General features: G+C 50.3%; 1 protein-coding gene across 46 annotated transcripts in view; it reads right to left on the bottom strand.

The window, feature by feature from the left end:
- Window positions 1-20,251, bottom strand: part of SCRIB (scribble planar cell polarity protein) — a 264,687-nt gene that overhangs the window by 113,363 nt on the left and 131,073 nt on the right. For 44 of the 46 annotated variants that reach the window (XM_075919859.1, XM_075919864.1, XM_075919865.1 and 41 more), the window contains 2 exons: window positions 7,506-7,625; window positions 7,180-7,236 (listed from right to left, as the gene is read on the bottom strand). In XM_075919859.1, coding sequence (XP_075775974.1) covers window positions 7,180-7,236; window positions 7,506-7,625 — 177 coding nt within the window. The remainder of the gene's footprint in view (window positions 1-7,179; window positions 7,237-7,505; window positions 7,626-20,251) is intronic. The other 2 variants (XM_075919851.1, XM_075919880.1) reach the window with 1 other exon arrangement.

The raw sequence follows: 20,251 nt of genomic DNA, 5'->3' as shown, positions 1-20,251 counted from the left end.
TTACCCTCCTATTTCGAAATAGGAGGGTAGTGTAGACATACCCTAAGATACTGATCTGATCTTGCCTCCCAGTTCTGGCAATTAAGATACTGATTTGATCTTGCCTCCTTTTTCTCTGCTATTATAGCCCACACTCCCTTCCATTTCCGACCCATCTCCCAGGTCTCCATGTTCTTCACTTATCTGTGGGTTGTGGTTGCCAGGCAGCTGGCATTTTCATGATACCACCTAACAGCAGCTGTAACCAGCCTGTGCACCACTACCCATGGTGCGCTGTGGACACAGACCATGGAAAGTCCCAACTTAAAGCTTCTAATTGGCTTCCTCCCCTACGTAACGCTAACGTGCATTCCAGGAAGTGTCCATACATTGGGGTAGGATTACTGTATTTTCTGAACTCCTGGTTTCAACGTCAGCTTGATTTGGACTTCTGCTTTGGACAGTGAACTCAGACCCTGGGTATTGATCCGACCTGGAATCTGACTATGCACTCCTCCACTCCTCCCTGCCTCAGGTTTGCCCCTGCCCTGACCCTTGGTCCCTACTGACTGTGGCTGGATCCTGACATCGAGCCGTCCTGACATCAAGCCGTTGATCACTACCCGCTGGGCCCGGCCTTCTAGCCATCTTTCTATCCATCTTACCGTCCATTTATCCAATCCACATTCCCTTAACTTGCTGGCAAGAATATTGTGGGAGACCGTATCAAAAGCCTTGCTAAAGTCAAGGTATATCACATCCACTGACTTTCCCACGTCCACAGAGCCAGTTACCTCATCATAGAAGCTAATCAGATTGGTCAGGCACGACTTGCCCTTTGTGAATCCATGCTGACTATTCCTGATCACTTTCCTCTCATCCAAGTGCCTCAAAATGGATTCCTTGAGGATCCCTCCATGATTTTTCCAGGAACCGAGGTAAGACTGACTGGCCTACAGTTCCCTGGATCGTCCTTTTCCCCTTTTTTGAAGATGGGCACTACATTTGCCTTTTTCCAGTCATCCGGGATTTCTCCCGATCCCCACGACTTTTCAAAGATAATGGCCAAAGGCTCCTCAATGACATCTGTCAACTCCCTCAGTACCCTCGGATGCATTAAATCTGGACCCATGGATTTGTGTATGTTTAGCTTTTCTAAATAGTTCCTAACCTGTTCTTTACCCACCACGGGCTGTCCATCTTCATCCCATCTTGCGTCACTTAGCGCAGAAGTCCAGGAGCCAACGTTGTCCGTGAATACAGAGGCAAAGAAAGCATTGAGTACTTCAGCTTTCCCCACATCATCTGTCACTAGGTTACCTCCTTCATCCATTAGGGGCCGCACACCCTGTCTGATCACCTTCTTCTTGTTAACATGCCTGTAGAAACCTTTCTTGTTATCCTTCACATCCTTAGCCAGTCGCAATTCCATCTGTGCTTTTGCCTTCCTGATAGCCCCCCGGCATTCTCGAGCTATACCTTTAAACCCCTCCCTGGTCATTTGTCCAAGTTTCCACTCTTTGTAAGCTTCCTTTTTGTGCTTAAGTTCACCAAGGATTTCCCCTGTAAGTCAACCCGGTCTCCTACCATGTTTGCCTCTCTTGCTACACGTCGGGATGGTTTCTTTCTGTGCCTTCAATAAGGCTTCTTTAAAATACTGCCAGCTGTCCTGGACTCCTTTCCCCTTCATGTTAGCATCCCAGGGGATTCTGCCCATCAGATCTCGGAGGGAGTCAAAATCTGCTTTTTCGAAGTCCAAGGTGTGTATTTTACTACTCTCTTTCCTTCCTTTGGTCAGGATCCTGAAATCTACCATCTCATGATCACTGCTTCCCAGGTTGTCACCCACCTCCACTTCCCCTATTAGTTCCTCTCTGTTTGTGAGCAGAAGGTCAAGCTGTGCACGACCCCTGGTCGGATCCTTCAGCACTTGTGTCAAGAAGTTATCCCCAATGTTCTCCAAAAACTTCCTGGATTGCCTGTGTATTGCCGTATTGGTTTCCCAGCAGATGTCAGGGTGATTAAAGTCCCCTACGAGAATCAGGGCCTGTGATCTGGAAGCTTCGCTCAGTTGTCCGAAGAAAGCCTCATCTACCTCATCCACCTGATTCGGTGGCCTGTAGCAGACATCAACCACAATATCACTGCTGTTGTTTGCACCTTTAAACTTAACCCATAGACTCTCAACAGGTTTTTCTCCCTCTTTACACTGGAGTTCAGAGCAATCGAAGTGCTCTCTTACATATAGTGCCACTCCTCCTCCTTTTCTCCCCTGCCTGTTGTTCCTGAACAGTCTGTACCCTTCCATGACAGCACTCCAGTCATGCGAGTCATCCCACCAAGTCTCTGTTATCCCAATTCAATCATATTTCTTGGTCTAGGCCAGGGCCTCCAGTTCTTCCTGCTTGTTGCCCAGGCTTCTCGCATTAGTGTACAAACACTCCACAGGCTAGAGCAAGTCGACAACTGTGTTTGTCACCCCTGGCTGAAGGGCCTGGGACTACTTGTCACCTACAAAGACTCTGAGCTGGCCACAAGGGATGAGGGGCCATAAACTAAACTCTGCGCTTAGCCCATTAACACTACGCCTAACGCTAATTCTCCTTACGCTAGACAGTGGCCCGATGACATCATGAGGGGTGTGGCCTCTCTCCAACCCAGATGGTAGGGACAACTACACCACCACAACACCCTCATCCTCATCTCTGCTATACATTGCTCCTCGCATAGAAGCTGATCCATCCCCTCACCACTAAGACTAAGATTTTATCACTGTTACTCGTCATTCAAATCGTCGACAGGTCCATGGGCAATACACATAAATTCAGGGAATCCATGATCTCTCTGTGAGTGCTGCTGCTCCGGCTCCATTGTTTGCCCTCTCATCCTTGGCTAGGAGCTCCAGGATGCCCCCACCACAGCGAGCCCTGCTTGCCAGCCGCGCTGTCCAGCGATCTGCGTATGCACAGATCGCCCGAACCCAGCTCTTCCGGGTTGCAATCTACTCGCCACAGGCAAGCAGATTGCATTATTTGTGGAGCCCGCTGATAAGGCCTCCCTGCAACAGCTGCTGCTGGAACCCTGCAGGGGGACCCTGAGGAGGCTGTCGCCTGTGGCTGGAACCCTGCAGGGGGACCCTGAGGAGGCTGTCGCCTGTGGCTGGAACCCTGCAGGGGGACCCTGAGGAGGCTGTCGCCTGTCGCTGGAACCTTGCAAGGGGACCCTGAGGAGGCTGTCGCCTGTGGCTGGAACCCTGCAGGGGGACCCTGAGGAGGCTGTCGCCTGTCGCTGGAACCTTGCAAGGGGACCCTGAGGAGGCTGTCGCCTGTCGCTGGAACCTTGCAAGGGGACCCTGAGGAGGCGGTCGCCTGTCACTGGAACCTTGCAAGGGGACCCTGAGGAGGCTGTCGCCTGTCGCTGGAACCTTGCAGGGGGACCCTGAGGAGGCGGTCGCCTGTCGCTGGAACCTTGCAGGGGGACCCTGAGGAGGCTGTCGCCTGTCGCTGGAACCTTGCAGGGGGACCCTGAGGAGGCGGTCGCCTGTCGCTGGAACCTTGCAGGGGGACCCTGAGGAGGCTGTCGCCTGTCGCTGGAACCTTGCAGGGGAACCCTGAGGAGGCTATCGCCTGTCGCTGGAACCTTGCAGGGGGACCCTGAGGAGGCTGTCGCCTGTCACTGGAACCTTGCAGGGGGACCCTGAGGAGGCGGTCGCCTGTCGCTGGAACCTTGCAAGGGGACCCTGAGGAGGCGGTCGCCTGTCGCTGGAACCTTGCAAGGGGACCCTGAGGAGGCTGTCGCCTGTCACTGGAACCTTGCAAGGGGACCCTGAGGAGGCTGTCGCCTGTCGCTGGAACCCTGCAGGGGGACCCTGAGGAGGCGGTCGCCTGTCGCTGGAACCTTGCAGGGGGACCCTGAGGAGGCTGTCGCCTGTCGCTGGAACCTTGCAGGGGGACCCTGAGGAGGCGGTCGCCTGTCGCCTGTCGCTGGAACCCTGCAGGGGGACCCTGAGGAGGCTGTCGCCTGTCGCTGGAACCTTGCAGGGGAACCCTGAGGAGTCTGTCGCCTGTCGCTGGAACCCTGCAGGGGGACCCTGAGGAGGCTGTCGCCTGTCGCTGGAACCTTGCAGGGGAACCCTGAGGAGGCTGTCGCCTGTCGCTGGAACCTTGCAGGGGAACCCTGAGGAGGCTATCGCCTGTCGCTGGAACCTTGCAGGGGGACCCTGAGGAGGCTGTCGCCTGTCACTGGAACCTTGCAGGGGGACCCTGAGGAGGCGGTCGCCTGTCGCTGGAACCTTGCAAGGGGACCCTGAGGAGGCGGTCGCCTGTCGCTGGAACCTTGCAAGGGGACCCTGAGGAGGCTGTCGCCTGTCACTGGAACCTTGCAAGGGGACCCTGAGGAGGCTGTCGCCTGTCGCTGGAACCCTGCAGGGGGACCCTGAGGAGGCGGTCGCCTGTCGCTGGAACCTTGCAGGGGGACCCTGAGGAGGCTGTCGCCTGTCGCTGGAACCTTGCAGGGGGACCCTGAGGAGGCGGTCGCCTGTCGCCTGTCGCTGGAACCCTGCAGGGGGACCCTGAGGAGGCTGTCGCCTGTCGCTGGAACCTTGCAGGGGAACCCTGAGGAGTCTGTCGCCTGTCGCTGGAACCCTGCAGGGGGACCCTGAGGAGGCTGTCGCCTGTCGCTGGAACCTTGCAGGGGAACCCTGAGGAGGCTGTCGCCTGTCGCTGGAACCTTGCAAGGGGACCTTGAGGAGACTGTCGCCTGTCGCTGGAACCTTGCAAGGGGACCCTGAGGAGGCGGTCGCCTGTCGCTGGAACCTTGCAGGGGGACCCTGAGGAGACTGTCGCCTGTCGCTGGAACCTTGCAGGGGGACCCTGAGGAGGCTGTCGCCTGTCGCTGGAACCCTGCAGGGGGACCCTGAGAAGGCTGTCGCCTGTCGCTGGAACCTTGCAAGGGGACCCTGAGGATGCTGTCGCCTGTCGCTGGAACCCTGCAGGGGGACCCTGAGGAGGCGGTCGCCTGTCGCTGGAACCTTGCAAGGGGACCCTGAGGAGGCTGTCGCCTGTCGCTGGAACCTTGCAAGGGGACCCTGAGGAGGCTGTCGCCTGTCGCTGGAACCTTGCAGGGGGACCCTGAGGAGGCTGTCGCCTGTCGCTGGAACCCTGCAGGGGGACCCTGAGGAGGCTGTCGCCTGTCGCTGGAACCTTGCAAGGGGACCCTGAGGAGGCTGTCGCCTGTCGCTGGAACCCTGCAGGGGGACCCTGAGGGGGCTGTCGCCTGTCGCTGGAACCTTGCAAGGGGACCCTGAGGAGGCTGTCGCCTGTCGCTGGAACCTTGCAGGGGGACCCTGAGGAGGCTGTCGCCTGTCGCTGGAACCTTGCAGGGGAACCCTGAGGAGGCTGTCGCCTGTCGCTGGAACCCTGCAGGGGAACCCTGAGGAGGCTGTCGCCTGTCGCTGGAACCCTGCAGGGGGACCCTGAGGAGACTGTCGCCTGTCGCTGGAACCTTGCAGGGGAACCCTGAGGAGGCTGTCGCCTGTCGCTGGAACCTTGCAGGGGGACCCTGAGGAGGCTGTCGCCTGTCGCTGGAACCCTGCAGGGGAACCCTGAGGAGGCTGTCGCCTGTCCCTGGAACCTTGCAGGGGGACCCTGAGGAGGCTGTCGCCTGTCGCTGGAACCTTGCAGGGGAACCCTGAGGAGGCTGTCGCCTGTCGCTGGAACCCTGCAGGGGAACCCTGAGGAGGCTGTCGCCTGTGGCTGGAACCCTGGAGGGGGACCCTGAGGAGGCTGTCGCCTGTCGCTGGAACCCTGCAGGGGAACCCTGAGGAGTCTGTCGCCTGTCGCTGGAACCCTGCAGGGGGACCCTGAGGAGGCTGTCGCCTGTCGCTGGAACCTTGCAGGGGAACCCTGAGGAGACTGTCGCCTGTCGCTGGAACCCTGCAGGGGGACCCTGAGGAGGCTGTCGCCTGTCTCTGGAACCCTGCAGGGGGACCCTGAGGAGGCTGTCACCTGTCACTAGAACCCTGCAGGGGGACCCTGAGGAGGCTGTCGCCTGTCACTAGAACCCTGCAGGGGGACCCTGAGGAGGCGGTCGCCTGTCACTAGAACCGTGCAGGGGGACCCTGAGGAGGCGGTCGCCTGTCACTAGAACCCTGCAGGGGGACCCTGTCGCCTGTCACTAGAACCCTGCAGGGGGACCCTGAGGAGGCTGTCGCCTGTGGCTGGAACCCTACTGGGTGCCCCAGAGGAGGCTGTCGCCTATCGCTGGAATTATGCCAGGACTTCACTGGCTGCCAGCTCTGGTCCTGAGGCTCCAGTCCTGAGCTGAAGCAGAAAATATCACGGAAGTATCTGGAAGTCACGGATTCCATGACTTCCTGACCTCTGAAAGAGAAATGGAGCCTTACTAACCATTTTTGTTGCCTTTCTCCATACCCTATTCCAATGCCAATGTATCTTTTTTGAAATGGAGTGACCAGAACAGCTTGCAATATCTGAGGTGGTGGTATACCATGGATTAAGACAGTGGCATTTTAGATTTTTTTTATCTTATTATCTATCTCTTTCCTAACTGTTCCTCCCTGCTGCTGCACACTGAGTGGATGTTTTCAGAGATCTATCCGCAATGACCCCAATCTCTCTCTCTGGAGCAGGAATAGCTAATTCGGATCCCATCATTTTCCGATGTATATTTGGGACTATTTTTTCCAGTGTGCATTCTTTTGCACTTAGACAGATAAAGGACTGCTTGGCTTGAGATAATGTATCTTTTACCAGAGCCCGCAGCTGTCTTCTTCAAATATGGGCAGCTCTGAGCTGTGTGTCGGTGTCACCCCTCTGACTTTCCAGCTGTGTGCAGTTAATGGTGCGGTGTGGAGAGAAATGATCAGCTCTCACACAATCCAGAGAACAGAGGCTTCTGCCCTACAAATTGGGGCACAAGTACAGCATGAAGCCATGGTGCACCTGCGGGAACAGTTCCAGTGACGCAAGGGAGAAGAGGAGTGGGAAATGAAAAAGGGGCTGGAGAGGGGGGATGAGGGACAGCAGAGAGGGCCGATACACCAGGAGTGAGGAGAGGACCCAGAGCTCCATGTGGGCAGCAGTGCTGTGCTTAGGGCAGATCTGTGGCATTTCCCTCAGAACTCGCCACCTTGGCCAAGATATCGGCAAAGTCAGGGTGTCAGTGTGAAAATGCTCTCACCACTTTCTCCATTTCTTCTCTCTCCCACTGAGTCGCCTCCCTCACCATCTCCATCTCCTGGGAACAAAGGGGAAGGTCAGAGGGCCCGGTCCTCACACGACTCCTGCCCCAGGGACAATACCATCACCCCAAAAGGGAAGCTTGGAGAGTCACATCCCTGAGCACTCCTAGGGGAAGCATTATCACTCTTCCAACCCTATGACAGCTGCAGGGCACAGGAGCTATGGCGGTGAGTGAAATCTGCTCTCAGGCTCCACAGGCCAAGACAAAACACTGTAGAGACCTCTCAGCCCCACCCTCTCTCCTGAAGTAGTCATAGTGCTCACCTTTTGTAGGATCTCCAGCTCCTCTGGGGTCAGGTCACGGTCAATGGAGGAGATGCTCTCCAGGCTGTTCTTGCGCCCGATGCCAGCTGCAAAGGGATTGGCAATGATTCCTGGGGACATCTGTGAAAAAGAAAGTAGCATCACATGTCAGGAACAGCCAGTGCCTTAGACTATAGCGCCTGCCTGTCCCCCAGGCACTCAGAGCAGAGATGGCCTCATCCCGGAGCACAATCACCTCTTGATACTAGGGCAGTAGGTTCTCAAGCAGGGCTTTAGGACCTTCAAGGAGGACTGCACCAGGGGGAGGGGTGGCTCGAGTGCCTTTTGCAGTCCCTGCTCTTTCAAATGAGGGGCTCCAGGGCTTGCAGAGGGCCATGTGCTTACAGCTCAGGGTCCGAGTGTGGGAGTCCTTAAGCCCATGCTACTCTGTGGCCCAATGGGAGTCCTGACGTGACTGTGGCACTTCCGCAGACAGCCAGGGTGCCTGACACACAGATATGGATGATGCCAGCATGTGCGCCATTGTATCCATGGCATCCAGGGACGCCTGCAGGAACGCCGGGGCCCCTCTCTTGAACTGCTTCTCAGAGAACTCAGGAAGCGAATCCTCAGACTTGTCCATGGCCTGACGCATTCACTTCATAGCGGCGAAGGGGCCTGGTGATCAGCCACTCGCAACTGAAGGCTTGCGGAGGAATGAACCATACGACCGAATACATCCATTCGCCTTCTTCCCCCCGACCGCCCGTGCCTCCCCTGCAGGGGAGCTAGAATAGAGGCATTTCTGCCCCTTCACCGGCAGGAAGCATTTTCTCTCCACCCTATTAGAAGTGGAGGCTAGAGAGGAGGGAATCTTAGTAATTTTCAAGATCCTTTTGTGCATCGGCAGCACAACTTGCCCCAGTGCCGAGATGCTGAGCACCCCAAAAAGGGCATCTGCTGGCTCCTTCAGCGCCTCCGCCTGCAATCCCAGGTTTGAAGCCACGCACTCCTGATCAGGACTCCCTGGGTATGTCTACACTACAAAGTTAATTCGAACTAACAGCCATTAGTTCGAATTAACTTTGATAGGCGCTACACATGCAAACCGCTAGTTCGAACTGAATTCGAACTAGCGGAGCGCTTAATTCGAACTAGGTAAACCTCATTCTACGAGGACTAACGCCTAGTTCGAATTAAGTAGTTCGAATTAAGGGCTGTGTAGTCACTTAATTCGAACTAGTTGGAGGCTAGCCCTTCCCAGGTTGCCCTGGTGGCCACTCTGGGCCAAGCCAGGGAAACTCTTCTGCCCCCCTCCCGGCCCTGGAGCCCTTAAAGGGCCACGGTCTGGCTACAGTGCCTGTACCAGGTGCAAGCCTGCCAGCACCCAGCCAGCAGACCCTGCACCTGGCACAGCATGAGCCAGCCACCCGCTGCCACCCAGCCCTTCGCCTCTTCCCAGGACCAGGCTAACGGCTCCCAGGAGCCTGCCCGGGGCTGCAAGAGGCGGGCGCCCGCCTGGTCTAGTGCGGAGATCATGGACTTCATCCAGGTTTGGGGGGAGGCCTCCAACGTCCACAGTCTCCACACTAGGCACAGGAAAGTGGCCGTCTAGGGCAGAATAGCTGCCAGCCTGGCCACCAAAGGCCACATGCGAACCCAGGAGCAGGTTTGCATGAAAATCAAGTTGGTCCAGTGAGACCCCCGACCCTGAGCTTAGAACATAAGAACATAAGAACGGCCGTACTGGGTCAGACCAAAGGTCCATCCAGCCCAGTAGCCTGTCTGCCGACAGCGGCCAACACCAGCTACCCCGGAGGGGATGGACCGAAGACAATGACCAAACCATTTCTCTCGTGCCATCTATCTCCAGCCTTCCTCAAACAGAGGCTGCACTAAATTGGAGAGAAAGGAGCTTCTCACCCACTGTCAACTACTGGACTGTATAATTATTGTATTTTGTGTAACCTTGTGTTTGTGGGGTACTTTTCCATCTTCTTTCCTTCTTGGGGTTGGGATAAAAAGTGTTTACCTGCCTTTCCTTGTTGTGCTTTTAAAACTTTTACAATATATGGTTTGGCCCTTTTAAAGTGAGCAACGTTTTCATTTACTGCGGCATTCTTGGGTCAGCAAACACCTATGATAGATGAGGTTTGGTGGTATCTGCAACTTCCACTGAGGCTTAATTAATAATAATCAGATGCAAATTTAGGTACAAGCTTCCCTCAGTGCAACAGAATTGGTGACCGCGGCAGGACCCCAATGGTTTGCTTGATCTCAGCTGCTTTTACAGCAAGGAAAGCAGGTTTTGAGAATTGTGAAATAGAGTAAAGGGAGGGCTCTAAATAGACCTCTGTCCTATCTCTCTCTGCTCCCAACCATTTCTGTTCCCTAAAATCCGGCCTACGGTCCAGCCTGGTAGTGGGGGGACGCGCTCACTCAGGGTCTGTAACCCTCCGGTAACTGACAGACACCCCGCTGGTTAGTTGGGCAAGAAGCCCTTCCTAAGCCCAGCCCGCAGGTGCCACCAATTGGAGGCCTTGCTGAGTCGGAGGCCGTTGCACGTGGTCACAGTTCGTGAGTGCAAACCCCTTCCCCGCTTTTCTCTGGAATAGCGCGGTTTGGCTGGCGCGTCCTAGTTTCTCTGGTGGACAGTACCGCAAGCTAGTGTGATATTATTCAGCTGGTCTTGAGCGACCCGGTACACCACAGGCTTGTTCCAGGAGGCTTGGTAAGAAGCCTGAGAAGAAGCCATGGCAGCTACTAGAGTCTTCACTGAGGACGGCTGGGAGCTGCTGGATTTGGTTTTAACAAATAGGGAGGAACTAGTTGAGAACTTGAAAGTGGAAGACAGTATAGGGGACAGTGATCACGAAATAATAGAGTTCATGATCTTAAGGAAAGGTAGAAGGGAGACCAGCACAATTGAGGTAATGGATTTCAGGAAGGCAGATTTTGATAAGCTCAGAGAACTTGTAGGTAAGGTCCCATGGGAAGCAAGACTGAAGGGAAAAACAACTGAGGAGAGTTGGAAGTATTTCAAAGGGACGTTGTTAAGGGCCCAAAAGCAAACAATTCCGCTGTGTAGGAAAGATAGAAAATATGGCAAAAGACCAGCTTGGCTTAACAAGGAGATCTTGCACGATCTCAAAATAAAAAAGGAGTCATATAAAAAATGGAAACTAGGACAACTAACAAAGGATGAATATATCTAGCAACACGGGAATGCAGGGGCAAGATTAGAAAGGCAAAGGCACAAAATGAGATCAAACTAGCTACAGGCATAAAGGGAAACAAGAAGACCTTTTATAAATACATTAAAAGCAAGAGGAAGACCAGGGACAGGGTAGGCCCACTGCTTAGTGAGGAGGGAGAAGCAGTAACAGGAAACTTGGAAATGGCGGAGATGCTCAATGACTTCTTTGTTTCGGTCTTCACCGAGAAGTCTGGAGGTGTGCCTAACGTAGTGAATACAAGCAGAGAGAGGGTAAGTTTAGAAGATAGGATACACAAAGAACAAGTTAAAAATCACTTAGGAAAGCTAGATGTCAGCAAGTCACTAGGTCCTGATGAAATGCATTCCAGGATACTCAAGGAGCTGATAGAGGAGGTATCTGAGCCTTTAGCTATGATCTTTGAAAAATCATGGCAGACAGGGGAGATTCCAGAAGACTGGAAAAGGGCAAATATTGTGCCCATCTATAAAAAGGGGAATAAGAACAACCCAGGAAACTATAGACTGGTCAGTTTAACGTCTGTCCCAGGGAAGATAATGGAGCAGGTAATTAAGGAAATCATATGCAAACACTTGGAAGGTAATAAAGTGATAGGGAATAGCCAGCATGGGTTTGTGAAGAACAAGTCATGCCAAACTAATCTGATAGCTTTCTTTGATAAGATAACGAGCCTTGTGGATAAGGGAGAAGCGGTGGATGTCCTATACCTAGACTTTAGTAAGGCATTTGATACGGTCTCGCATGATATTCTTATTGATAAACTAGGCAAATATAACTTAGATAGGGCCACGATAAGGTGGGTGCATAATTGGCTGGATAACCGTAGTCAGAGAGTTGTTGTTAACGGTGCTAAATCCTGCTGGAAAGGGATAACAAGTGGAGTTCCGCAAGGGTCTGTTTTGGGACCTGTACTGTTCAATATCTTCATCAATGATGTAGATATTGGGATAGAGAGTACACTTATTAAATTTGCAGATGATACCAAACTGTGTGGGGTTGCGACTTCTTTGGAGGATAGGGACATAATTCAAAATGACCTTAGCAAGTTAGAGAAATGGTCAGAGGTAAACAGGATGAGGTTTAATAAAGAGAAATGCAAAGTGCTCCACTTAGGAAGGAACAATCAGTTCCATACATACAAGATGGGAAGCGACTGTCTAGGAAGGAGCATGGCAGAAAGGAATCTAGGGGTCATAGTGGACCACAAGTTGAATATGAGTCAACAGTGTGATGCTGTTGCAAAAAAAGCAAATATGATTCTAGGTTGTATCAACAGGTGTGTTGTAAACAAAACTCGTGAAGTCATTCTGCCGCTCTACTCTGCACTAGATAGGCCTCAGCTGGAGTACTGTGTCCAGTTCTGGGCGCCACATTTCAAGAAAGATGTGGAGAAATTGGAAAGGGTACAGAGAAGAGCGACAAGAATGATTAAAGGTCTAGAGAACATGACCTATGAAGCCAGGCTTCATGAACTGGGCTTGTTTAGTTTGGAAAAAAGAAGATTAAGGGGGGACATGATAGTGGTTTTCAAATATCTAAAAGGGTGTCACAAGGAGGAAGGAGATAATTTGTTCCTCTTAGTTTCTGAGGACAGGACAAGGAGTAATGGGCTTAAAGTGCAGCAGGGGAGGTTTAGATTGGACATTAGGAAACATTTCCTAACTGTCAGGGTGGTCAAATATTGGAATAAATTGCCAAGGGAGGTGGTGGAATCTCCCTCTCTGGAGATATTTAAGAACAGGTTAGACAGACATCTGTCAGGGATGGTGTAGATGGAGCTTGGTCCTGCCTTGAGGGCGGGGGGCTGGACTCGATGACCTCTCGAGGTCCCTTCCAGTCCTATTATTCTATGATTCTATAAAAAAAAAAAACTGTTTAGAGTGCGCTCTCAATTCTTTCTGTAAAGGGCCTAACCCTTGGAAATCTAATGTATTCAGGGGGGAGGATCCTTTGAATGAACTGTGTGTATTGTGGGAAAAGTTTGTAAAAACTAAACCTGTTCCCAAAAGGAAGGCACAGAAAAGTGCTTTCATTTATGCCTTAGCCACTGTCAGCAATGAGCTTAGTGCTCAGGTTAAGGAGTTGAAAATCCAGTTCAAAGAGTGTGAGTCTGTAAAAGATCAGTTGGACAGACAACATTTCAAATTGGAGGCTGTGGAAATTCAAAATGCAAAGCTAGAGGCTCAGCTTGCAGCAGTCATGTCACAGTGTGACCAAGCTGAGGACAGCCTCATAGAAAAGGTTGCTGCCTTAAATGACTCACAGGCTACGGTGAGGCAGCTGCTTAAGGAGGCAGGCACGCCTAAGCCAGGAGTGGCCAACCACACCAGCTGCCAGAGGGAAATTGCCAACCTGTGCCTGCAAGTCAGCAAGGCAAGAGGAGTCGTTTCAGCAGTCAGCCCTGGTTATCCAGCTGACTGGCTGAACGCTAATGGAGGGTCTGAGGTCCCACCCCTTGATTGCTATCAGGGAGGGGAAGGGAATATGGCTCCTGTAATAGTAACCGAGGTCCGACAACCAGGGCAGAGTCAGCCCACTATTAAATATGAACGAAAATCTTTGTCTCCTGAACAAGCCAGAGTTCTGGGCAGGAACCTAGGTAAATGCTGCAAAGAGACAGCTTTGAATTGGATGGCAAAAGTGGCTGTCACCCCAGATTTAACCCCAGAGGATACGGTTACTCTGATGAGGGAGTGCATGTCACTGGAAGACGTGACGGCCTTGCCTTATGGTGTGGTTAACGGTGCTAATCCAGAACTCATCAATGTGTATAAAGCTGTGTACCATTTCTACTTCCCCAGCGAGTGGGTAATGGGAAAATTGTATTCAGATGTGTTATCTGAGGGGAGAGACCAGAATTGTATGTGATGTTGCATTGGCTTGCAGGGTTAGGTATTCTGGTTAATGGTGCCATAAATTATGATGGTTTTGGATTTAAGAGACTGTTGTATCAGGGTCTGTGTCCATCCCTGAAGATAGCTTTGGGGTCTTTTGATTTTGGGAACACCCCACTGGTTGAGTTTGAACGAAAACTCCAAGAGGTCTTTGAGCTGCTGCAGCAAAGGCAGTGCATTAAACCTAAAAAGGTAGCAGCTCTAGAGGAGAAGGAGACTACCAATGTAAAAAGGCAGGCTCCTAAACCTCCGGCCCAAGCCAAATTCAGGGGTAACCAAGGTCGTTTTGGGGAGATTCATGTGACCCGAAAGGTGCTGTCACAAAAACTATCCAGATTTCTACCCTGGGATAGAATTCGGGACTTGAGTTTAGGAGAAATGATTAGGGAGCTGGCTAGGCTGGACGTCGAACCAGGCTGCTCCGAGAACCACCAGCGTGGTGACAACAGACAGGCGCCGCCATCTTGCTGTACGGACAGACCGCCACAAGGGAGACGCCATGTGGACGTAGAGTGTCATGACGCTTCTAACTGAAGCTGCCGAGCTTCCCTCTTGCCCCCCCTACAGGTAATAACACCGATTGCCCTTGACATCTATGGGAGACCTGTAGTGACAATGACTTTTACAGGGAAGTTCGGAGAAATACAGCAGAAGATATTAGTAGATACAGGGGCATCTACTAGTATACTGTGTTCAGCGGCAGCTCCTCAGCTAAGACAACAGCAATATTCTTGTGTTAAGTCTCTGCAATCCTATAATGGCAAGACATCTATGGTACCATTTGTCAACAATATCAAGCGTAAGCTTGGAGATGAGAAAGTCACCATGCAAGTTGGATTACAAGATATGGAGGGTGTTGGCATCATGGGATCAGACATGATTAAAGGACTAGGATTAACTATTGATCTAGTGAACAGGAAGATCTACAAAGCTCCGGACAACCAAAGTGTGGGTGACATCATTTCAGCAGTCCATCGTTTAGGTGCCATTAAGGCATCTGAAGAACTGAAGCCGCCCAACTGGGATACAGATGTGATGGACATTGTGACCCAGCACAGATCAGTGTTTGCAAGGCACAAACTAAGCTGTGGTAAAACAACTGAAACTATAGAAGTTCCTGGCCCTGATCCGCGACCAATGCGTCAGTATCACTTTCCACAAGAAGCACAGGATGGAATTGATGAAACCATCATCTAATGCTAATCAAATGCAAATTTAGACCTTACTTATCCTCAGTGCAACAGCCTGCACACCTAGAGGTGAGCTGTGCACTGGCATTCTACATCAAATGGACCAAGCCCTTTTGTAAGACATCACAACTGTTTGTAGCAGTGGCAGATAGAGTGAGGAACAGCCAGTCTCATCACAGCATAGCTTCTCCTGGATCACTGAACACATCCGCATTGTTACAATCTGGCTGACCACTCGCTGCACTCCACATAGCCACAAACTTCTTCGGCGGCATTCCTGACTCATGTATCCCTCCAGGGACTCTGCAGAGCTGCAACTGGGTCACTGGTACTTACTTTCGCATCGCACTATGCCATCGTGCAACTATCATGACAGGATGCGGGTTTTGGTACCATGGTTCTTGAGTCAGCTAGACTATGACTCTGTCCCCTCCTCCAGGGTACTAGCTTGTGAATCACCTAACTGGAATCACAGGATCATAGAAAAGCGGTGAGGAGTCCTGTGGCACTTCCTAGACTAACAGAAGTGTTGGAGCATAAGCTTTCGTGGGCAAAGACCCACTTCATCAGATGCATGTCAGAATCAGACATTCAGAATCATAGTGTTCGTCAGAATCATAGAACACTAACACTGAGAAGGGCTTCGAGGGGTTATCAAGTCCAGCCCCCTGCCCCTCACCGCAGGACCAAGCACCATTTAGACCATCCCTGCCAGGTATGTGAGACACGTGCTCTTAAATATCTCCAGAGATGGAAATTCCACAACCTCCCTTGGCAATTTATTCCAGTGTTTAACCACCCTGACACGTAGGAAGTTTTTCCTAATGTCCAACCTAAACCTCCCTTGCAGCAGTTCAAGCCCATTGCTTCTTGTCCTGTCCTCAAAGGCCAAGGAGAAAATTTTTTCTCCCTCCTCCTTGTAACACCCTTTTAGATACTTGAAAATCGCTATCATGTCCCCTCTCAGTCTTCTCCTTTCCAAACTAAACAAGCCCAGTTCTTTCAGTCTTGCCTCGCAGTTCATGCTCTCTAGACCTTTCATCATTGTTGTTGCTCTTCTCTGGACCCTCTCTAATTTCTCCACATCTTTCTTGAAATGCGGTGCCCAGAACTGGACACAACACTCCAACTGAGGCCTAATCAGCACAGAGTAGAGCAGAAGAATGACTTCTCGTGTCTTGCTCACAACACACCTGTTAATGCCGCCCAGAATCACGTTTGCTTTTTTTACAACAGTGTCGCACTGTTGATTCATATTTAGCTCATGGTCCACTGTGACCCCCGTGTCCATTACTGCAGGACTCCTTCCGAGACAGCCGCTTCCCATTCTCTGTGTGAAACGGATTGTTCCTTCCTAAGAGATGTATTTTGCATTTGTCCTTATTAATCTTCATCCTGATTACCTCAGACCATTTCTCTAGTTTATCCAGATGATTTTGAATTTTGACCCTATCCTGCAAAGCACTTGCAACCCCTCCCAGCTTCATATCATCTGCAAACTTAATAAGAGTAATAAGAGTACTTAATAAGAGTACTTAATTAAGAGTAAATATTGTGACACCAATATTTAAAAAGGGCTGTAGAGGCAATCCTGGCAATTACAGACCGGTAAGTCTAACTTCAGTACCGGGCAAATTAGTCGAAACAATAGTAAAGAATAAAATTGTGAAGCATGTAGAAGAACATAATTTGTTGGACAAAAGTCAACATGGTTTCTGTAAAGGGAAATCCTGTCTTACTAATCTATTAGAGTTCTTTGAAGGGGTTAACAAACATGCAGACAAGGGGGATCCAGTAGATATAGTATACTTGGATTTTCAGAAAGCCTTTGACAAGGTCCCTCACCAAAGGCTCTTGTGTAAATTCCATGGCCATGGGATAAGAGGGAAGGTCCTTTCTTGGATTGAGAACTGGCTAAAAGACAGGAAACAAAGGGTAGGAATAAATGGTAAATTTTCAGATTGGAGAGGGGTAACTAGTGGTGTACCCCAAGGGTCAGTCCTGGGACCAATCCTTTTCAACTTATTCATAAATGATCTGGAGAAAGGGGTAAGCAGTGAGGTAGTAAAGTTTGCAGATGATACCAAACTGTTTAGGATAGTCAAGACAGAAGCAGACTGTGAGGGACTCCAAGAAGATCTCACCAAACTGAGTGATTGGGCAACAAAATGGCAAATGAAATTTCATGTGGATAAGTGTAAAGTAATGCACATCGGGAAAAATAACCCCAACTATACGTACAGTATGATGGGGGCTAATTTGGCTACGACAAATCAGGAAAGATCTTGGAGTTATCGTGGACAGTTCTCTGAAAACTTCCACACAGTGTGCAGCGGCGGTCAAAAAGGCAAATAGGATGCTAGGAATTATTAGGAAAGGGATAGAAAATAAGACCCAGAACATCTTACTGCCCCTGTATAAAACTATGGTACGCCCACATCTTGAATACTGTGTACAGATGTGGTCTCCTCACCTCAAAAAAGATATTTTGGCCTTGGAAAGGGTTCAGAAAAGGGCAACTAAAATGATTAGGGGTTTGGAACTGGTCCCATATGAGGAGAGGCTAAAGAGACTGGGACTTTTCAGTTTAGAAAAGAGGAGACTGAGGGGGGATATGATAGAGGTCTATAAAATCATGAGTGGTATGGAGAGGGCCAATAAAGAAAAGTTATTTATTAGTTCCCATAATAGAAGAACTAGAGGACACCAAATGAAATTAATGGGTAGCAGGTTTAAAACTAATAAAAGGAAGTTCTTCTTCACACAGCGTGTTGTCAACCTGTGGAACTCCTTGCCAGAGGAGGCTGTGAAGGCTAGGACTATAACAGAGTTTAAAGAGAAGCGAGATAATTTCATGGAGGTTAGGTCCATAAAAGGCTATTAGCCAGGGGATAAAATGGTGTCCTTGGCCTCTGTTTGTCAGAGGCTGGAGAGGGATGGCAGGAGACAAATCGCTTGATCATTGTCTTCGGTCCACCCTCTCTGGGGCACCTGGTGCTGGCCACTGTCGGTAAGACAGGATACTGGGCTAGATGGACCTTTGGTCTGACCCAGTACGGCCGTTCTTATGTTATGTTCTTATGTTATGTTCTCTCTACATCATGGGTTCCCAAACTGGGGGGATGCCCCCCTGGGGGGTATGAAGAAATTCGGGGGGGGGGGGCGCACGAGGCGACCCAGCCCCCTGCCCTGTCAATCCCCCCCAAGTTTTGCTGCTGTTTTTGTTTTTCGTTCCTGGTCAGTTCCTTTTTTTTTCTCAACAAGTTTTGCTGCTATTTTGGGGTGGGAGGACAGATGTGAGGGTTTCTCAAAAATCAAAAAGGGGGCATGATGCTGAAAAGTTTGGGAACCGCTGCTCTACACCATCATCTATACAGCTGAAGATATTGAACAGAACCAACCCAAAACCAGACACCCGCGGAACCCCACTTGTTCTGCCCTTCCAGCAGGACTGTGAACCGTTGATAACGACTCTCTGAGAACGGTTCTCCAGCCAGTTCTGCACCCGCCTTATAGCAGCCCCTTCTTGGTTGCATTTGCCTAGTTTATTGATAAGAAGGTCATGTGAGACTGTATCATATTCCTTACTAAAGTCTGGGTATCTCATGTCCACCGCTTCTCCCTTAGCCACAAGACTTGTCCTCCTACACATATGAGCAAGCACTCGAAGAAGAAAAACCAGTTCCTCACCTCGGTAACTGTTATCCTGCGAGATGTGTGGCTCACATCTATTTCTACCCACCCTCCTTCCCACTGTCGGATAGCCGGCAAGAGGGAACTGGGGAATGGTTGAGCTGGCAGGGTTATATATGGGGAGTCGCGCTAACACCACTCCAGGGGACTCCACGGCTGACTCGACGAGTAGCAGCTAGGGAAAGACTTTCCCACGGTTGTGCACGCAGCGCGCATGCCTACTTGGGATACATATCAGCAGGCACTCCAAGAAGAACTAGTGGTGTCTTCCCGGGGTCTGTACTGCAACCAATCCTAGTTAAAATATTCATAAATGATCTGGAGAACGGGTTAAACAGAGAAGTGGCAAAATTTGCAGATGATACCAAACTGCTCAAGAGCAAAGAGTTTCAAAAAGAGCTCACAAAAGTGGGTGACTGGATGGCCAAATGACAGATAAAATGCCATGTTAATAAGTGCAAAGTAATGGGCACTGGAACACATAATCCCAACTGTATATACAAAATGATGGGGTATAAATTAGTAGTTACCACTCAAGAGAGATCTTAGAGTCACTGAGAATAGTTCTCTGAAAACATCCATTCAATGTGCAGGAGCAATCAAAGAAAGGCTACGTCTCTACTACAGAGTTTTTCCGGGACACCAGAAGTATACCAGAGGTATCCCGGAAAAACTCTGCCGCGTCAAGGGAACGGGTCTGCTCTTCCAAAATTTTTTTTTGGAAGAGCAGATGTGTTTTCGGCATCCCTGTAAACCTCGTTTTATGAGGAAGAAGAGATGGTCCCTAAAAGGGGGGTTTTCCAACATTTGACCCAGTGTAGGCCAAATGTTGGAAAAGCCTCTTCTGAACAAAGAAGCGGAAAAAGCTACGCAAATTGCTGTTCACAAGTTGCGTAGCTTTTTCCAGAAGAACCGTGTAGTGTAGACATAGCCAGAGTGCTGGGAAGCAAACAGAGAAAAAGCATACATAATAGGACAGAAAATATCTTATTGTCTCTTTATAAATCCATGGTATGCTTGCACCTGGAATAATGTATGCATATGTGTTCACCTCATCTCGGTATAGGACAACTGCTATATGAGAAGAGGTAAGTTAGACTGGAAATTGTCAGCTTGGAAGAGAGACAACTAAGTAGAGGCCTATGAAATCATGATGTGCAAAGAAAGTAAATAAGAAAGAGTTATTAACTCCTTCCCATAACATAAGAACTAGGGGTCACCAACAATGTTCCCTCCATACGTGTGGATTTTTCCATCCATGTGCGCAATACATTTTTATGTGCACCAAGGCATTTGTGAATGTGCAACGAGGCACCAGTAGAAATAAAACCTAGCTGAGGGGCCTCTGCTAATCAGCTGGGCAGCATTTGAATCTCTCCTGAGTGGCCACACAAGCACACAGCTTATAGGGAATATTTGTTACCATATGAAATTAATAGGCAGCAGGTTTGAAACAGAGAAAAGGAAGTATTTCTTCACATAAGGCAGTCAACCTGTGGAACTCCTTGCCAGAGGATGTTGTGAAGGCCAAGATTTTAATAGGATTCAAAAAAGATGTAGGCAAATTCATGGAGGAGAGGTCTGTTATATAAAAAGCCATATGTAGGCCTACTGGGGTTAACTTTGTATTCCTCTAGGTCAGCCATGAGCCCTGCTGGAGAAAATACCAGGTGTTCTTTATCAGACGGCTTTCATCAGCCGCAACTCCCTATGCTTGCTAGCTGAGAGCCGAGTATAGGATAAATAACATGACC

This window comes from Pelodiscus sinensis, chromosome 2 (assembly GCF_049634645.1).
Source record: "Pelodiscus sinensis isolate JC-2024 chromosome 2, ASM4963464v1, whole genome shotgun sequence".
NCBI classification, from domain to species: domain Eukaryota; kingdom Metazoa; phylum Chordata; order Testudines; family Trionychidae; genus Pelodiscus; species Pelodiscus sinensis.
Note: the sequence above shows the minus strand (reverse complement) of the source record. Positions and strands in the feature narration are given on the sequence as shown.